At 39.4% G+C, this 16,557-nt stretch overlaps 1 protein-coding gene across 3 annotated transcripts in view; it reads left to right on the top strand.

Moving 5' to 3' along the window:
• Positions 1–11,955, top strand: part of ANLN (anillin, actin binding protein) — a 55,472-nt gene extending 43,517 nt beyond the window's left edge. For all 3 annotated transcript variants that reach the window (XM_006832131.1, XM_006832130.1, XM_006832129.1), the window contains 4 exons: positions 5,496–5,582; positions 7,912–8,019; positions 9,255–9,427; positions 11,814–11,955. In XM_006832131.1, coding sequence (XP_006832194.1) covers positions 5,496–5,582; positions 7,912–8,019; positions 9,255–9,427; positions 11,814–11,937 — 492 coding nt within the window. In that variant the 3' untranslated portion in view covers positions 11,938–11,955. The remainder of the gene's footprint in view (positions 1–5,495; positions 5,583–7,911; positions 8,020–9,254; positions 9,428–11,813) is intronic.
• The last annotated feature ends 4,602 nt before the right edge of the window (positions 11,956–16,557 follow it).

Genomic DNA, 16,557 nt, shown 5'->3' with positions numbered 1-16,557 from the left:
ATAATGCTTCCAAGTCTGTAAGTCTTTCTGGGAACGGAGAGCCCTCAGAGCAGTTTGCCTAACACCTAACCCACAGCGTGACCAGGGCTCCTTAACTCCAAACTGATTAGGTGTAAGACACACCTATCACTGCTAGGGCCTCCTTAATAGTACAAAAAGTGCTAGTTCCCAATGGAATCACATGCCTTCCAGTCAGTTCCAGCTCATAGTGACCTTTGTACACCAGAAAGAAACCCTGCCCAGTCTTGTGCCATCCTCATAATCATTGCTGGGCTTGAACCCATTGTTGTAGCCACTGTGTCAGTACATTTGTTCTCCTTTTAACACTTCTAAGAAGTCTTTTACAGCAGATTTTCCATACGTTGTTTGATTTCCTTACTGCATCTTCCACGGGCATTGAAGTCATCAAGGATCCATAGTCAATCTCTTCTCTGTTTATTGTGATAATGGCTTATTGGTCCAGTTGTGAGGATTTCTGTTTTCTTTATGGGCAGGTGTAGTCCATAGTGAAGACTTCTTTAATCTTCATTATTAAGTGCTTCAAGTCCTCTTTGCTTTCATCTAGTGAAGTTGTGTCATCTGCATATCTTAGGTTGCTAATGAGCCTTCCTTCAGTTCCACTGCCATGTTGTTTTTCATATAGTCCAGTTTCTCAGATTACTGTTCCAGTGTGCAGATTGGCTAAGTTTGGTGAAAGGATACAACCCTGATGCACACCTTTCCTGATTTTAAACCGTGTAGGAGTCCTGGTGTGGTGCCACTATACACCAGGCAGGAGTCCTGGTGTGGTGTCACAGTACACCAGACTGCAAAGCCATTTGAACTGCAAGGTTGGTGGTTCAAGCTCACCAGGTGCTCCTTGGAAACTATACAGGATTGTAATGGGTCAGAATCGACTTGACAACACTTCACAACAACAACAACAACAACAACAAGTATTCCCATATTCTGTTTGAACAGCTGCCTCTTAGTCTACATACAGGTTCAGCTTGAGCACAGTTAAGTGTTCTAGAATTTCCATTGTTAGCAATGTTATCCATAATTTGTTATCCACACAGTCAAATGCCTTTGCATAGTATATAAAGCACAGGTAACCATCTTTCTGGTATTAACTGCTTTCAGTCAAGAGTCATCTGATATCAACAATGACATCCCTCATTCCAGGTTCACTTCTGAATCCAGCTTGAATTGCTGGCAGTTCCTTGTTGCTGCCCTGCTGCAGCCATTTTTAACTTCAGCAAAATTCAACTGGCATGTGGTATTAATGATAAGTTTTTGTAATTTCCACTTTCTGTTGATTCACCTCTTTGGAATGGTTAGGGATCTCTTTCAGTTGGTTGGCCAGGTAACTGCCTTCCAAAAATTTCTTGGCATAGACAAATAAGTACCTCCAGTGTTGCCTCTCTTTGTTGAAACATTTTAATATTTTGTATTCCATCACACCTGAGACCTTGTTTTTCTCCAGTCCTTTTAGTGCCACCTGGACTTCTTCCTTCAGTAACATCAGTTCTTGATCATATATTACCTCCTGAAATGGTTGAGTAATCAATTCTTTTTAGTATAGTAAATCAAGGTATTCCTTCCATCTTCTTCTTTTTTTAAATAATGTTTTATTGTGAATTATGTGTGGTGCTGTGGGTTAATGCCTCAGACTGCAAAGCTGTTTGAACTGCAAGTTTGGCAGTTCAAGCTCACTAGCTGCCCCTCGGAAACCCTATACAGGGTCGCTATGAGTCGGAACCGACTTGATGGCACTTAACAACAACAACAATATGTGATAGTTTACATGGGAGATGATTAGCTTTACATTTGTCCTATCATATATTGTTTCATTGCTATGGTTACAATGCCCTCCATGCATCATCGACCAACCGAAGGGTATACCCGGCAAGCCTGATCCGTGGTCGTCAGCACACAGCCCATCTCTCTCTCTGGGTTCAGAGTCCCCAGCCGCTCCATCTCTCCATGTCATTGTCTGCCTCCATCTCTGGCGTCACTTCTTCTCTGGGTAGGGTGCTACACTCTGTTCTTCTCCTTTGATGTTCCCAGGGACCTCCGCTCTTGGACTGCAAAGTCAATCACTCCCCTCCTTTTGCTACGAAACATCTACCTCTATGTTTCCAACCCTCATAGTCAATCCTGATAGTAATTATTCATGATTGTACCACAAGAGACCTATCCCCATCTCCTTTCATTAGCTCCGCCCAGACAGATTAGATATTACTCAGTGGAGAGTCTACCTTCCTTCACGCCCTCTGAATGTAGGCTCCCTCTTGAAAGCTTGTAAGCCAGTCACTTTTTGTCTTTTTGCTCCCTCATTTTGGGTAGCCAATGTCCAAGTTGCCCATCCCTGTCTACTCTGGGTATGGAGGGGGTGGGAATGATCCTTGCTGTAAAGATTTGGTCCCTCTTTTGAGCTACTGCATCCATAGGTGTAGGTCAAGTTCATCAAATTGTATCAGATTACTCTTTTTCCTCTTCTTTCTTCTTCTAGTTGAGCTCTGATCATTCAGTCATTGAAGCCAGGTCAAGTGGCTATTATCTGCAAGTGTGGGTGTTCTTGTGCATATGCCCTCTCTTCTTATCAGCTGGACGCTTCAGTCTTCACTCTAGTCCTCTGTGGCTAGGTCACTGACTCTGGGCCTTCCATCTTCTTTGATGCTACTTGGGTTATTTAATGTTTCACTCGCAGAATCCTTCAGTATTGCCACTCAGCGTTAGACATTTTCTTTCAGTTCTTTTGTTGTTGTTGTTAAGTGCCATCAGTTCTTAGAGCTTGGGGGGAAAAAAAAGTGTACTTCCATTTAGGTTTTCTAACTCCAGGTTGTTGCTCATTTCATTATAATAATTTACTTTATCTTCTTGAATTACCCTTTGAAATTCATCATTTCTTCCTTTTGGTTTAGCTATTCTATGTTCAAGAGCAAATTTCAGGTTCACTTCTGACATCCATTTTTGTCTTTTTTTTTCTTTCTGTTTTCTTAATGACCTCTTGTTTCTTCATGTATAAGTCCATGATGTCATCCCACAACTTTTCTGGTCTTCGTGTTCAGTACCTCAATTCTGTTCTTGAGATGGTCTCTGAATTCAGGTGGAAGGTAACTCAAGGTCATACTTTGGCTCTTATGGCTTGTTTTAATCTTTTTCTGCTTCAACTTGAACTTGCATATGAATACTTCTTGATAATCTGCTGTGCCCCTGGCCTGCCTGATGATATTGGGGTTCTCTATTTTTCTTTTTCCAGAGATGTAGTCAATTTGCTTTCCATCTAGCAAGATCCATGCATATTGTCACCATTTATGGTGTTTAAAGAAGATTTACAATGAATGAGTCTTTGGTCTTACAAAATTCCAATTTGTCATTCCTGGCATGGTAGACCATGTGATTGTCCACTTCATAATGACCAATATCATTCCATTTCAGTTCACTAATGTCTAGGATACCAATCTTTGTGTGTTCCATTTAATTTTCTGGATTCAGATTTTGTATATTTCACATTCTCATTTTGAGTCTTGCCACATCAGCAAATGAAGGTCCTGAAAGCTTTGCTCCATCCTTGTCATTAAGGTCAGGTCTACTTTGGGAAGGCAGCTCTTCCTCTGTCAGCCTTCCAACCTCATGGACTCATCTCCTGATACTAAATCAGACAGTGTTCTGCCTGTTACTCATAAGGTTTTCAGTGGCTGACTTTTCAGAAGTGGATCACCTCTTCCTTCTTCCTTGTCTGTTGTATTCTGGAAGTTCCACTGATACCTATCTACCTGCTGGTGTTTGAAATACTGGTGGTGGTATAGCTTCCAGCATCACAGCAACATGTAAGCCACCACAGTACGTACGACACATTGACCCAGTTCAGGAAGCATTTTCACACATACTTTGAGGGAACACAGATCAGTCCATAATATCGATCTAAACAGAAATCCAGTCTCCATTAAGCAATAGCTGGTATTTATATAAATGGGAGCAGACAGTATTTTCCCTTTGCTTCTGACTTACTTTCCTTTGCAGAATGTTTTATGATTGAATAATATTACAGTGTGTAATATATACTCAAGGTCAGCCGTTCGAATCTGCCAGCTGTTCCATGGGAGAAAGATCATGCTTTCTGCTCCTGTAAAGATTTACAACTTTGGAAACCCTATGTAGGGTTGCTATGAGTTGGAACTGACTCCACGGCACATAACCACTACCACCACCACCACTTGCCATATGTACTGTATTTTGTTTATCCATTCATCAGTTGATAGGCATGTGTTGTTAAGTGCAGTAGAGTAGGTTCTGTCTCATAGCAACTGCCTTAGGAGGCAATGAGTTTATGTTAATGGTGGGAAAAGATAGACTGGTTGCATAACTTGAAGACTAACCAGTATCATTGGATTATGCATGTTGTATATATTTTCACAATGAAAAAAGAAAAGAAATTAATACAACAATAATGAAGACCGTAGAAGAATTGATGCCTTTGAGTTATGGTGTTGGAGGAGAATGTTGAAAGTGCCATGGGCTGCCAATAGATCCGTTTTGGAAGAAGTGCAACCAGAGTGCGCTTGGAGGCCAAGATGGCCAAACTTCATCTCTCATACTTTGGACATATTGTCAGGAGGGACCAATCACTGCAGAAGGATATCATGTTTGGTAAGGTTGGAGGGTCAGAGAAAAAGAGGAAGACCCCCAACGAGATGGATTGGCCAAGTGGCATCATCAAGGGACTGAAATGTGGCAACAGTAGTGAGGTTGGCCCAGGATTGGGCAGTGTTTTGTTCTGCTGTGCATAAGGTCGCTATGAGTTGGTACCGACTCGATGGCACCTAACAACAACAACGACTAATTATTTCGAGCATTTCTTCTTCTGCTTATTGGCCACCTGAATGTCTTCTTTGGTGAAGTGTTTGTTTCTATCCTCTGCCCATTTTAAAATTGGATTATATTTGTCTTTGTTTGTTTCTGAGGTATTGAAGTTTTATGTAAGTTATAGAGATTAGTCCCTTTTCTGCTATATCATTGCCAAAAAATTTTCTCACTCTGTGAGTATGAAAACTTGTAAGATAAAGTGTCATAAAGAGGCAATTACCATTAATTTATATAAGATAGATCTGTTGAGCATTACACCAAAAAAGTAACCTACTAAATACCACACAAACCCTAAAATAACAGTGACATGCAGTGTTGAGAGCTGTGGTGACTTGGTGCTGAGATGTTAAGAGCGATTCTCAGGGAAGGAGCTTGGTGACATGGCTCAGGATTTGCTCTGCCCCTTTAAGAGTCTCACTGCAAATTACATGCCCATGCTTTGATCATAGAATTGAAATCCTCTTTGAAGATCTTTAGGTTAGTGAAAACAGACACTAATGTAGGTATTTCATAAAAGTGAAGTTCATAACGTGAACTTTCGAAAAGCAGAAAGTATTGTGCACTCTTCATGATTTATACATGTTTTATCAGAAAAGTAACACTTTGAAACTGTTGTGCAAATAATTTTTCCTCTTTTGTTGCAGGTACCCTTTTTGTCTCCTTTGGAAGGTCATATTTATTTAAAAATAAAGTGTCAAGTGAATTCAAGTGTTGAAGAAAGAGGTTTTCTAGTAAGTAAGATCACTTTATCTTCAGTGTCTTTTTCCATTTTACAAGTCTGAAATATACACTTGGTTTTCCTTAGGGATGAAAAAGACTACCCGATTAATTGATAAATTGATTCAGTGAAGATTTGTGGCTTATCCACACATATATCAGTCATTATGCTAGTGTTGGGAATAACCATAGGCACAAAGCATAACTCCTCCAGTCAAAGAACTTTGAAAACTACAAGTGAGTAGACAAGTACAATGCATTACTTCAATAGGAGAAAACATATTATCCATGTGCAGATTGGTGGGATTTCAGATCTTGAGTGTGGCTGTGGAAGCTTCTAGAAGTAGTGGCATAGTGCCTAAGTCCCTAGTGGCGCCCTGGTTAAGTGCTTTGCTGACATCCAGCCACTCCATAGGAGAAAGCAGTGGCAGCGTACTGTGTGAAGGTTTATAGCTTTGGAAACTGCTGAGGTACTTCTATTCAGTCCTCTAGAGTCTGTCTGAGTCAGAACCACCTCAGTGACAGTGTGTATGAAAGAATCAACTACCCACTGTTACCTTTGTAGAAGCCAGTAGGAAAACAGACAGTAAAAGAAATGAAATCATCCAGATAAAGGGTAGAATTTGTACTGTGGTCTAGAGCGCTCTTCTTCCCTTGGTCCCTCCCTCAATGAAAACAATGAAGGTGATGCTTTTAGATAGTGGTAAGTATTTCAGGATAGCTGGAGAGAGCATCCAAAATCCTGCTGTGGTACTGTAGGGTAAACACTGAATTGCTAATCACAAGGTAAGTGGTTCAAACCCACCAACTGCTCCGTGGGAACCCTATATAAAGTCACTATGGCTAGGAAATGGAGCTCTGGTAGCGTAGTGGTTATGAGTTGGGCTGCCAACCTCAAGGTCAGCAGTTTGAAACTACCAGCTGCTCCGCTGCAGAAAGATGAGGCGTTCTGCTCCCGTGAAGATTTATAGCCTCAGAAACCCTGTTCTGGGTCACTATGAGTCGGAACTGACTCCATGGTACTTAACAACAACAGCAACAAAATGACTAGGAAGGAGTGCTGGTATGGTGCTGTAGGATAAGTACTAGACCGTAAGGTCAGTGGTTCAAACTCACCAGCCATTCCTCAGAAACCCTGTGCAAGGTTGCTATGTGTCGGAATTGACTCGATGGCACTTAACAAGTAGGAACCAACAGAGCAGCTGGTGGTTCTGAACTGGTGACCTTGTGATTTACAGCCCAACGCTTACCCTACTGCACCACCAAGGTTTCTTACCTCTGTTTACAGTTGTTGATAAGTGCTCTTGAGTCAGTTCCAATACATAGTGACCCTATACAGGGTTTCCAAAGTTGTAAATCTTTGTGGGAGCAAAAAGCATCATCTTTGTCCCACTAAGCAGCTGGTGGGCTCCACCCACCAACCTTGTCCAGTTCTTGTCCTATGGAACTGTGCTGTGATGATAACAGTCTCTTCTTAACCACTGAAATGTTCCTCATCTGCAATCTTTATGATGTAAAAGCTGGACAAATACTACACAGGGGGGAGCTGGTGAGTCATTTTTATCAACTTAGCTGTTAGATTGAAATAAAAAGGATTCCTTTCTCTTTCTTTGGGTGATGTGAGCAGTGTTGCCTAGTGATGGAGCAGCCAGGCTTGGGGAGGAAGAGGTGAGGGGCCTGAGGGAATGTGGCTGGAGTAAAAGTTAATTAATACATTGGAGATTTCAGTGCATTATGGAAACAGTTTTGCACGTAAAGTAACTTCACAGCTAGAGATTGCTTTCCTAATTCTAGCTAACTGTTTGATAATGTCACACAAATCAGTGACTTGAACAGGCTGTTTGTTCTATCACCAGCCCTGTGCCCTGGTGGCATAGTTGGGTAACCATTGGCTGCTGTGAGGTTGGCAGTTCAAACCCACCAGCCTCCATGGGAGAAACCTGAGGCTGTCTGCTCCCATCTAATATAGCACGTTATATCATTAACTTTTTAAAATATATATATAAGGTATGATGTTCGCATATCATATTACTCTCATATAAATTTTACACTTGAAATACTGTGTTACTTAATAGGCATTTAGTTACAAGTTTCATGTTTTAAAAAAACTGATATTGAGGTAAATATCTATTTGGGTTTAATATTTGTAAATTTTTAAAGGTGTTATGCCTGTAGATGATGCTGCAAATCTGGGATAATGATTTTTTTATGATTATTATGGAAGGAGACACGATAAAAATCATCCAATTAGGTTTTAAGTTGTGAAATATATCAATTTAAACATTTCATTGTAAAGATAATGCTCTTCAGAGTCTAAAACTAGCATTTCATTAACTTTTTCAGACTATATTTGAAGATGTTAGTGGTTTAGGTGCCTGGCATCGACGGTGGTGTATTCTTTCTGGAAATTGTATCTCTTATTGGACGTATCCAGATGATGAGAAACGAAAGGTAATTTTAATAGGACTAGACCATGCTGATAGCCCTAGTTAATTTTCATGTGGTGTTTTACGTAAGTGTTCCCCCGACCAGACAAATTTTCCTTTTAAATATACTTAGAAAGCCTTAAAATGTTTCTTGTTGTGAAACCAGTAGTGTGTAGGTTTGGCTCCAGACTACCACAATAAAGGGAGCCTCAGGGATTTTTGGTTTTCCAGCGCATTGAAAAGTTATGTTTATACTAATAAATGTTCATTATGAAAATGTTTGAAATATTGTGAGAATTTGCAAAAAGTGATAGACACGAAGTCAGCAGATGCTACTGGGAAAATGTCACCCATAGACTTGCTGGGCGCAGGGCTACCACAGACCTTCAGGCCGTTACACAGAAGAATGCAGTATCTGCAAAGCACAGTAGAAGCAAGATGTGTCATGTATTTGTGTTGAATTTTATATCCTATCCATTCCATGGTGCTCAACTGCTAACCAGAGGTTGATGGCTCAAACCCACATAAACCCCACTGGAAGAAAATCCTGGAAGTCTGCTCTTACAAAGATTATAGCCTAGAAAATCCCACGAGGCAGTTCAAACTGCCCTGCTGTTGCTATGAGTAGAAAGTCACTCCACAGCATCTAGCAACAATGACAACCCCCACTCCCTGTGATAGGACACTTGTTAAAACACTTAAGGAAGAAATTGATCGTTTTTTTCACTTTTGGAATGTTCTGTAATCTTTTTTTCTAATTGATATTTTTCATTATAATTATGTTAAATTCAGTTTTATATTTTACTAGGTAGTTGGTTTATCTAAAGCTGGGATAAAGCAATACAAGAAAAGTGCAATAGAATTGCTGTGCTTTTGTTTCTAAAATGTGGTAATAGGTTTTTGCATAGATAATAGGGTGAACTTTGTCTAACTTTTTAAAGAATTTAAGGTTATTTTCTAAGTAAGATGATTTATTCTTCAAAGACTGATAACTACAAATAAACAAAATTAAAAAGTAGTTTTGTAATTCATAACATAATTTATTTTTAGTTTATGGTGCTAGAGGAGAAACCACAAGGTCAGCAGTTCAAACCTACTACCAGTCTTGAAAACCTTATACAGCGTTGCTATGAGTCAAAACTGACTCAATGACAAACACCAACAACAATCTTAATTTGTACCAATTTAAATAGTGCTTACTGCTTACTGACTTAGTCTTAACTTATTTTTACTATTAAATTTTTAAATTTATTTTTAAAGAATCCTCTAGGAAGGATCAATTTGGCCAACTGTACCAGTCGTCAGATAGAACCAGCTAACAGAGAATTCTGTGCAAGACGCAACACTTTTGAATTAATTACTGTCCGGCCACAAAGAGAAGATGACCGAGAGACTCTTGTCAGTCAGTGCAGAGATACACTGTGTGTCACCAAGTAAGTTGTTTTCACTTTAGCTGACACATTACAGTATTAGCTAAGTATGCTCTCTACTTACTCAAGGTGGAGACGTTTTCAACATAGCGAATGAGCTTTAAGGAGTCCTGGTGTGGTGCTGTGGGCTAATGCGTCAGACTGTAAAGTCGTTTGAACTGCAAGGTTGGTGCTCACCAGCTGCTCCTTGGAAACCCTATACAGGGTCGCTATGGGTCAGAATTGACTTGACAGCACTTAACAACAATGAGCTTTAGGTTAAACTTGATGATTTATGTGCAGTTGAGAAGTCAGGCATTAGTCAAAGATACTTTGCTCTCTCACATCTCTTCTAAAAATCACCCTCCGTAAATCAGGTGATGTAGGTTAAGACTATATATAACAGAATAAACTATTAGGAATGTTGCTTCTTTTGTTTCATGAGTTTAGGTATGGTAGAATTTGTGATGCAAGGGCTTATTAAGAGTGTAAAATAAATAAGCCTTTTGCTTAGATGTTCAAGAGAAGCTTGAAGACCAACTCAACTGAAAACAACTGTGATTAGGGACAAAAGCTAAAACTTGTTCAGGTCTTTGTTAATCTGGGTATTCCGCTCAGGGTGATGGGTAGAATGGCTCCTTCAGTTTCTGATGGGGAAACATTAGAAAGCTACAGCCAAGAGCCGCTGTAAAATCGAACAGAGTTCCTCAGGTACTGCCAATTTGTTTAACAATAGCTGGGTAACAGTCGGGAGCCCTTCCTTGGAAATGTCTGTCTCTTTTCTTTTTTTTTTAAAAAAATTCTTGATGTCTAGATTATTTCCAGATTAAGTTAACACATCTATCCATTTTTTTCTTGGCTTTCTATCTATCAGTGGCTTCAGGCAAAACAGGAGAGGCAACATAAATTCACAATGATATTGTGTGTTTATTTACTCTGTTCATGAGTACAGTCAGCAAGAGGACCCACTGAAGTGGACTCCACAAGTTCCTGACCTCAGTGGCCCATAAGTAGCCCTTAGGATCATCACTCAGATTTTTCCTATGACCTTCTCTTTATCTGGTATCCAGAACACATGTTATTCTCTCTCTAATTACTCTGCATTTAATTTTTCTCATTCTTATATTATCGTAATTTGGATGGGGGCTCTGCTCCTTTGTTCAAGCATTTCAGAGCAACACATATTCTGTTCAGTCCTGGCTGAGTCCTCAGCTTTGTTTAGTGATTTAAAACTTATTTCACTGCTTCAACCATATGAATACAAACATTCCTCAGCTCTGCATTCTTATTAGCTTTATTTGCCTGTTTCTCCATAGGGCCTTTTTGACCTATACCCTGATCTAGATTTAGTGTATCTCCTGTTTTATTCCTACTAACAACAAAATAAAGATTTCTCTTCTGGTCTCTATTGCCTACTTCAAAATATTAGGCTATGAATATGAAGTAGGAACCGCTTCATCTTATGGGAAGGCAGTGTTACACAGTTATATAGGGACTTTGCAGTCCACAGGCCTAGGTTTAAATCCTGCCTTGGTGACTTTCCAAATGTAACCATGGCAAATTAGTGACCTTTGCTGGCCATCTGAATAATCCTGTGTCAGAATGAAAGTAGGAGCTCCACAGAGTGATCGTAAAGCACTTAACACAGTGTCTGGCACATGGCATACACTCAAGATGATCACTGTTACAGTTGTGGGTGTTGTATCCTCTCTCTCTCTTTTTCCATTGAAAGTGATAATGCAGATGACTTCATTTCTGTCCCGCATATACCATTTCTAGTAGTCCCGATGGGAAGAAATTACTTAAGCCTACACAGTGTTTCACACAGTCCAGTTTCCCACCCCTACCTACTCTATGAATTAGTTGTTCAACTTTAAGTAAATATATTTACAAAGTAGAGATTCCTGATAAAGGATGGGGGTAGCAGTGTAGGAAAAAATAATGGGTACAAAATATTAATTGTACAAATATTCTTACCTGTAATATGCTAGATTGCATCCCTACACTTGTGATTCCAGCTCTCAGGAAGCTTGAGTCTGAAGGCACCCAATCGGGAGCTCCTAGTTTCAGGCCCATGGTGCTCTGTATAGGAAACTGTCCATACTCAGCGGATGTCGCCCACCATCAGCTTGCCCAGGCCAGAGCCACCTGTACAGGATGGTTACATCTTCAGTGTGAACACTCCACTCGTTTTCCAGTGTGACTAGTGTCAGTTAGGAAGCAGCTGACCAAATTGGAGCTCATTTTACCTTTTTGCATTTGGTTAAGCACATCACTAGGTAGCTCTTAAGTAGCATCCATTAAAAATGCTACTGATTTGTTTAGGCTTTGCACCCCACCCCCACCCTGCAGGAGTACATGGAAATATGGACCAGAGGAAAACATCCTGACCTTTTCTCCCCCATTGTAGGAACTGGCTGTCTGCGGATAGTAAAGAAGAGCGGGACCTCTGGATGCAAAAACTCAATCAAGTTCTTGTTGATATCCGGCTCTGGCAGCCTGATGCTTGCTACAAACCCATTGGAAAACCTTAAACTTTGGGGCCTTTCCTTCTGCCGTACTGTGCAGAGGGTTGTTTTTTTGTTTTTTGTTTTTTTTTGAGCTGTATCATAAATGTATCTTAAGAAAACACACTTAAGAGCATCAGATTTGCTGATTGCATTCTTGGCTTTAACTACAGAAGGGTATGTGCCAATATTCACTACATATTATGCAGTATTTATCTTTTCTATGTACACCTTCAGCCTTTTTTGTCATTCATAAATAATTGGAAGTCAATTCATTACAGTTGACTTTGCTAAATCTTAATTTAAAAGTCTCTCACTTTCTTAGAAAATTTAGTTATTCGTGGTATTAAAAAAAAATTTTTTTTTTTTTTAAAGTAAGGAATTTTGGGTTGTCTTCTTGGAACGATGGATCCTGAAGTCGAAAGGTCTGCCAAGGGTTGGAGACAGAAACCTCAAACTTTTGTGATCACTTCTCTAGCTTTAGTACATTTTTTTTTTTAAATCATGAAGGTTATGATCATTTATTGATCATGATATGTCTTGTTACTAGAGTACAGGAAACAACTTATAAGAGACTTGACACAAACATTTTTAGTAATGGAAATAAGAACATTTTCAAATAGCCAATGTGTGTTAGCATAAAGTTTGAAACTGCCTTCAAAAAGAGAGACAGTCATAGGGAATATTGTGTGAGATTTGGGACTTAGAGAAGAGATAATAAGTAATCACATGGTTCACATTTACTCAGTTACTATATATGCAGATTGTCATAGAATTCAGGCTTTTGAAAATAACTGTTTTTGCTAAGTTGACTCCTCAAATATACTTAGTGTATTGGTTCTCTCTACCCTTGTAACAAGAAAAATGTAAATTGAAGAGTCTTTATATATATGGAAAAGGTAAACTTCTACCAAGCTGCTATGAACTAATACTTTGCTTGCCAAAGTTCTTATTTAGTTTTTATTTTCATGTTCATGTAGGGCCATGTCTAAAAACCTATTTGAAATCATTTGAAAAGCAATTAAGTCCTATTACCTTAAAAAAATTAATATCGTTTTTCTTTCTTTTAAATATACATATATAAAAATCTTCTCATAAAGCATGGTCTCAACTTTTAGGTACACTTTTAATTTTGGAGTTGTTCAAGTTATTGATGACCTCATTTATAAACACTAACTTCTGTCAGCTCCTATCATTTTTTTTAATCTATTCAAATGTGTTTTTTCTTTGTATGTATTATAAAAATATATTTTATGACATTTCACCCAAATAAATACTTGTAAATGGCTTAAGGAACTCATTATTTAAGAAATAAATGGGCAATGTAACTGTTCCCATGGGCTTCTTGGGGGGTAATATTGACAGCATCTCATCTTTTCATCTCTAGTTTATTTTCTGCCCTGGGGTCACTGTTGAATGAGTAGGCAGATGAATAGTCATTTCTAGGCCTTTTGACAGAGTCTGATCGTTGGATGTGCATTTGAAGAGATAGAGGATGAGTTCAAAGCTTTTAGCCAGAGACAACACCAGTCAAAACAGGGGATGGGTTAGAGGTCCCTTTTTCATACAGGTGTACCTTGGAGACATTGTGGGCTCGGTTGCAGATCACCATGAGAAAGGGAATGTTGCAATAAAGCAAGTGGTTTCCCACTGCATATAAAAGTGATGTTTACATAATATTCTAGTCTATTAAGTGTACAATAGCATTATGGAAAAGTTTGAGATGTTGTGAGAATTAACAATGTGACAAGGAGACACGTGCTATTGGGAAATGGCACCAATAGACATGCTCAATGCAGGGTGGCTACACACTTTCCAGTTGTAAACATACAATCTTGACGAAGTGCAGTAGAGTGAAGAGCAGTAAGATGAGGTGTGCCTGTATATAGTCCCTGTGTGATATTAATGCATGGCTGTTAACTGAAAGAGGGGAGTTTCAAGTTCCCCAGTGGTACCTTGGCAGAAAATCCAGGCAATATACTTCTGAGAAGTCAGCCAATGAAAAGCCTCCGCAGCACAGTTTAAAGTGTTTGTGAGACTATAAAACACACAGGGTTGCCGTGAGCCTGAGTCAACTCCATGGCAACTGGTTGGTTTTATTTATGTAAAATCTTATGTCTGTTTTTGAATAGGTTTTACATCATGAAACAAAATCAAAAAAGCACAAAAAAGTTAACATCAAGAGTAAGATTTCTTCTCTTGTCCCCGAGCTCCTTTTTTCCCACTCAAGAGGCAACCGTTTTTCATCCATTTTCCTGTGTCTTGTCTGAGAGATTCTTTTCATATACAAACACAGGCATATTTGCATCTTTTTGTTCATTCAAAACTATACCATGCATAGTGTGTGTTGTAAGTTAAACATGTTTTTTAAAGTAACTTTTAAAGATCATTCCAGCTCAGTAGCTACGGAGTGTATAAAAAGTCCAGTTTTTGAAGAAAGTTAGTTTAAAGTGATTGTAGGTCATGAGAAGTTGCTTGTGAACAGTGAAAAATCCTCTGGAGATCTGCCTAGGGGTTTGTTGAAAACATTAAAGTGGTAAGATCATTGAGGGAGTGTAATGTGGGAAGAGAAGGAAGACCAAAACGGAATACTGTTATCCAGAGAAAATGTAGCTTAGGAATGGCTGATGATTGTCATTCAGACAAAAAAAAGAGTGACTTCAGTTATCTATTGAGATCAAAGGAGATCTTAAGGTAGTGATCACAAAATCACACAAGAGAAATCTAGAGAGGTCAATTCACTAAAGTAGTTCATATAAATAAAAAAACAAACAAACACCAAAAACCAGGCTACAACAAAAGATATGGAGGAAAAGAATGGCATATTGAATTATATTTTTAAAACTCCTACAAGATAAACCATCCAAATAAAGCATAAGCAAGGGACTGGAAGAAAACAGTCATATCATATTTAAATAAATCAAAAGAGTAATTTGCAAAATACAGGAAGAGCTCTTAAGAATGGCTATCACTTTTTAAACAGTAATGCCGTACGAGACATTATTCTTGGTGTTTTGCATGGATTGTTTCATTTAACCTTCACATGACTTTATGAAATAGGCATGAAACTTAGGTAACTGTTTTGAAGGAACACACTTAGCAAGTAGCAGATCTGAATTAGGATTCAGGCACTTCAGAATTCACATTCTTCACCGTCATACGATGATGTTTCTCAAATTAAGAAAAAAATCAGAGGTGGCAAGATGGCGGATCAGTAGAACGACTACACAGACCCTCTACAGCAAAGCTACCGAAAACCAAATGAAATAGATGCAGATGATAGTCCTGGAACTCTGAGCTTCAGATGAAGGGATAGAGAAGTGGTTTAAATGCTTTCTAAGAGAGAGAGTTGGGCAGATGCTGCAGAAAAAGGAGAGACTGGTGACCTGTTCCCGCCGACCAGGCAGGAGCAGCCATCTTGAGCTTTTTGTTAGTGGCTTCAGAAACAAGGAAACAACTGGTATTGCAGAAACATACCTGTGGCTCACAGAGATTGAGGTGTGATTTCCCCCCCTCTCCCCCTTATTTCCACACTCCCCTGGTGACCAGAGGTGGGACCAAGTGCTACCCATGTACTCTCCCAGGGAAGCTCCCATACTTCAGTGGTCAGAGTTGTACTGAGAAAGGGGAGCTGCCCATACTGACCTTGTTTGGTTGGTCCTACTCCAGATCTGCAGAGGAGGCTCTGGCCAACTCTGGACTAGCTCTCGCTAGGAGAAGCAGCAGAAAAGACGAGTGGGGTGCTGGCAGTAGCCACCTGAGCATCAGGTTGGTCTTCAGACCTGTAGAGGCAGTTCTGGTCAGGCCTGACTAGAGGCACCTCTCACCTCTGGTACAGAAATACCCTGATCACCCAACTGCCTTGGGGTAACTAACACCTAGTCCTATAGGAATTCCATCTAGGATTGAGTGTTACTGTCTCATCCCTTACCCACCCACAATGTGAGGTCCTCAGCTGGCAGGAGACCCCAGAATTTTCTTCTCTCTGAGTCTGGCTCCTGCCCTGTTTCTTCTTCCTTTTCATTGTTTTTGTTTGTTTATTCTTTCTCCCTCACCTTTCTGTCACTTCCTTTCTAGACTTTCTATCTCCCCTTGTATGTTTTCTTTTTTCGCTGCTTCTCTTTGCCAACTACTTCTTTCTTAATTTTTTTTTTTTTAAACTATTCTCTGATCTTTTACTCCATCTCTTTTTAGGTCTTTTTAATTATTATTATTATTTTATTATTTTCCTCTTCCACTTCTCTCTTTGGTTTTTGTATTCTCTTTACCCTGTTGCCTGCTTTTTCTTTTTATTTTTTTGCAGTTATTTGCTGGTTTGTGTTAGTTCTCTCTTGTTTGTGTGTTTTCTCTTGCCACACCTGATGTGGCTAGCAACAACTGAACTCTCTGCAACCCCACTCTTGGAGCAAGAACCAGTATCATCTGGTATACACCAGATCAACAAAAACAACCAACATCAGCTAAATATGTACTGAACTGACTGCATGAACAGCGAACAGAAAATGGTCCACCATCTCATCTGATCACACCTGCCAGGAGGCAGTTGGTGAGTGCCTAACAATCACCAACTTAATTTCATCAACTTCATACAAATATAACATTGAAATGTCTTGAAGGCAGCAGATAATTTCTGTTCACTTGAAGAAG

The sequence above is a fragment of the Chrysochloris asiatica genome, unplaced genomic scaffold (genome assembly GCF_000296735.1).
Source record: "Chrysochloris asiatica unplaced genomic scaffold, ChrAsi1.0 scaffold00006, whole genome shotgun sequence".
Lineage (NCBI taxonomy): Eukaryota > Metazoa > Chordata > Mammalia > Afrosoricida > Chrysochloridae > Chrysochloris > Chrysochloris asiatica.
The sequence above is the reverse complement of the archived record's forward strand: the minus strand, read 5'-3'. Positions and strand labels throughout refer to the sequence as shown.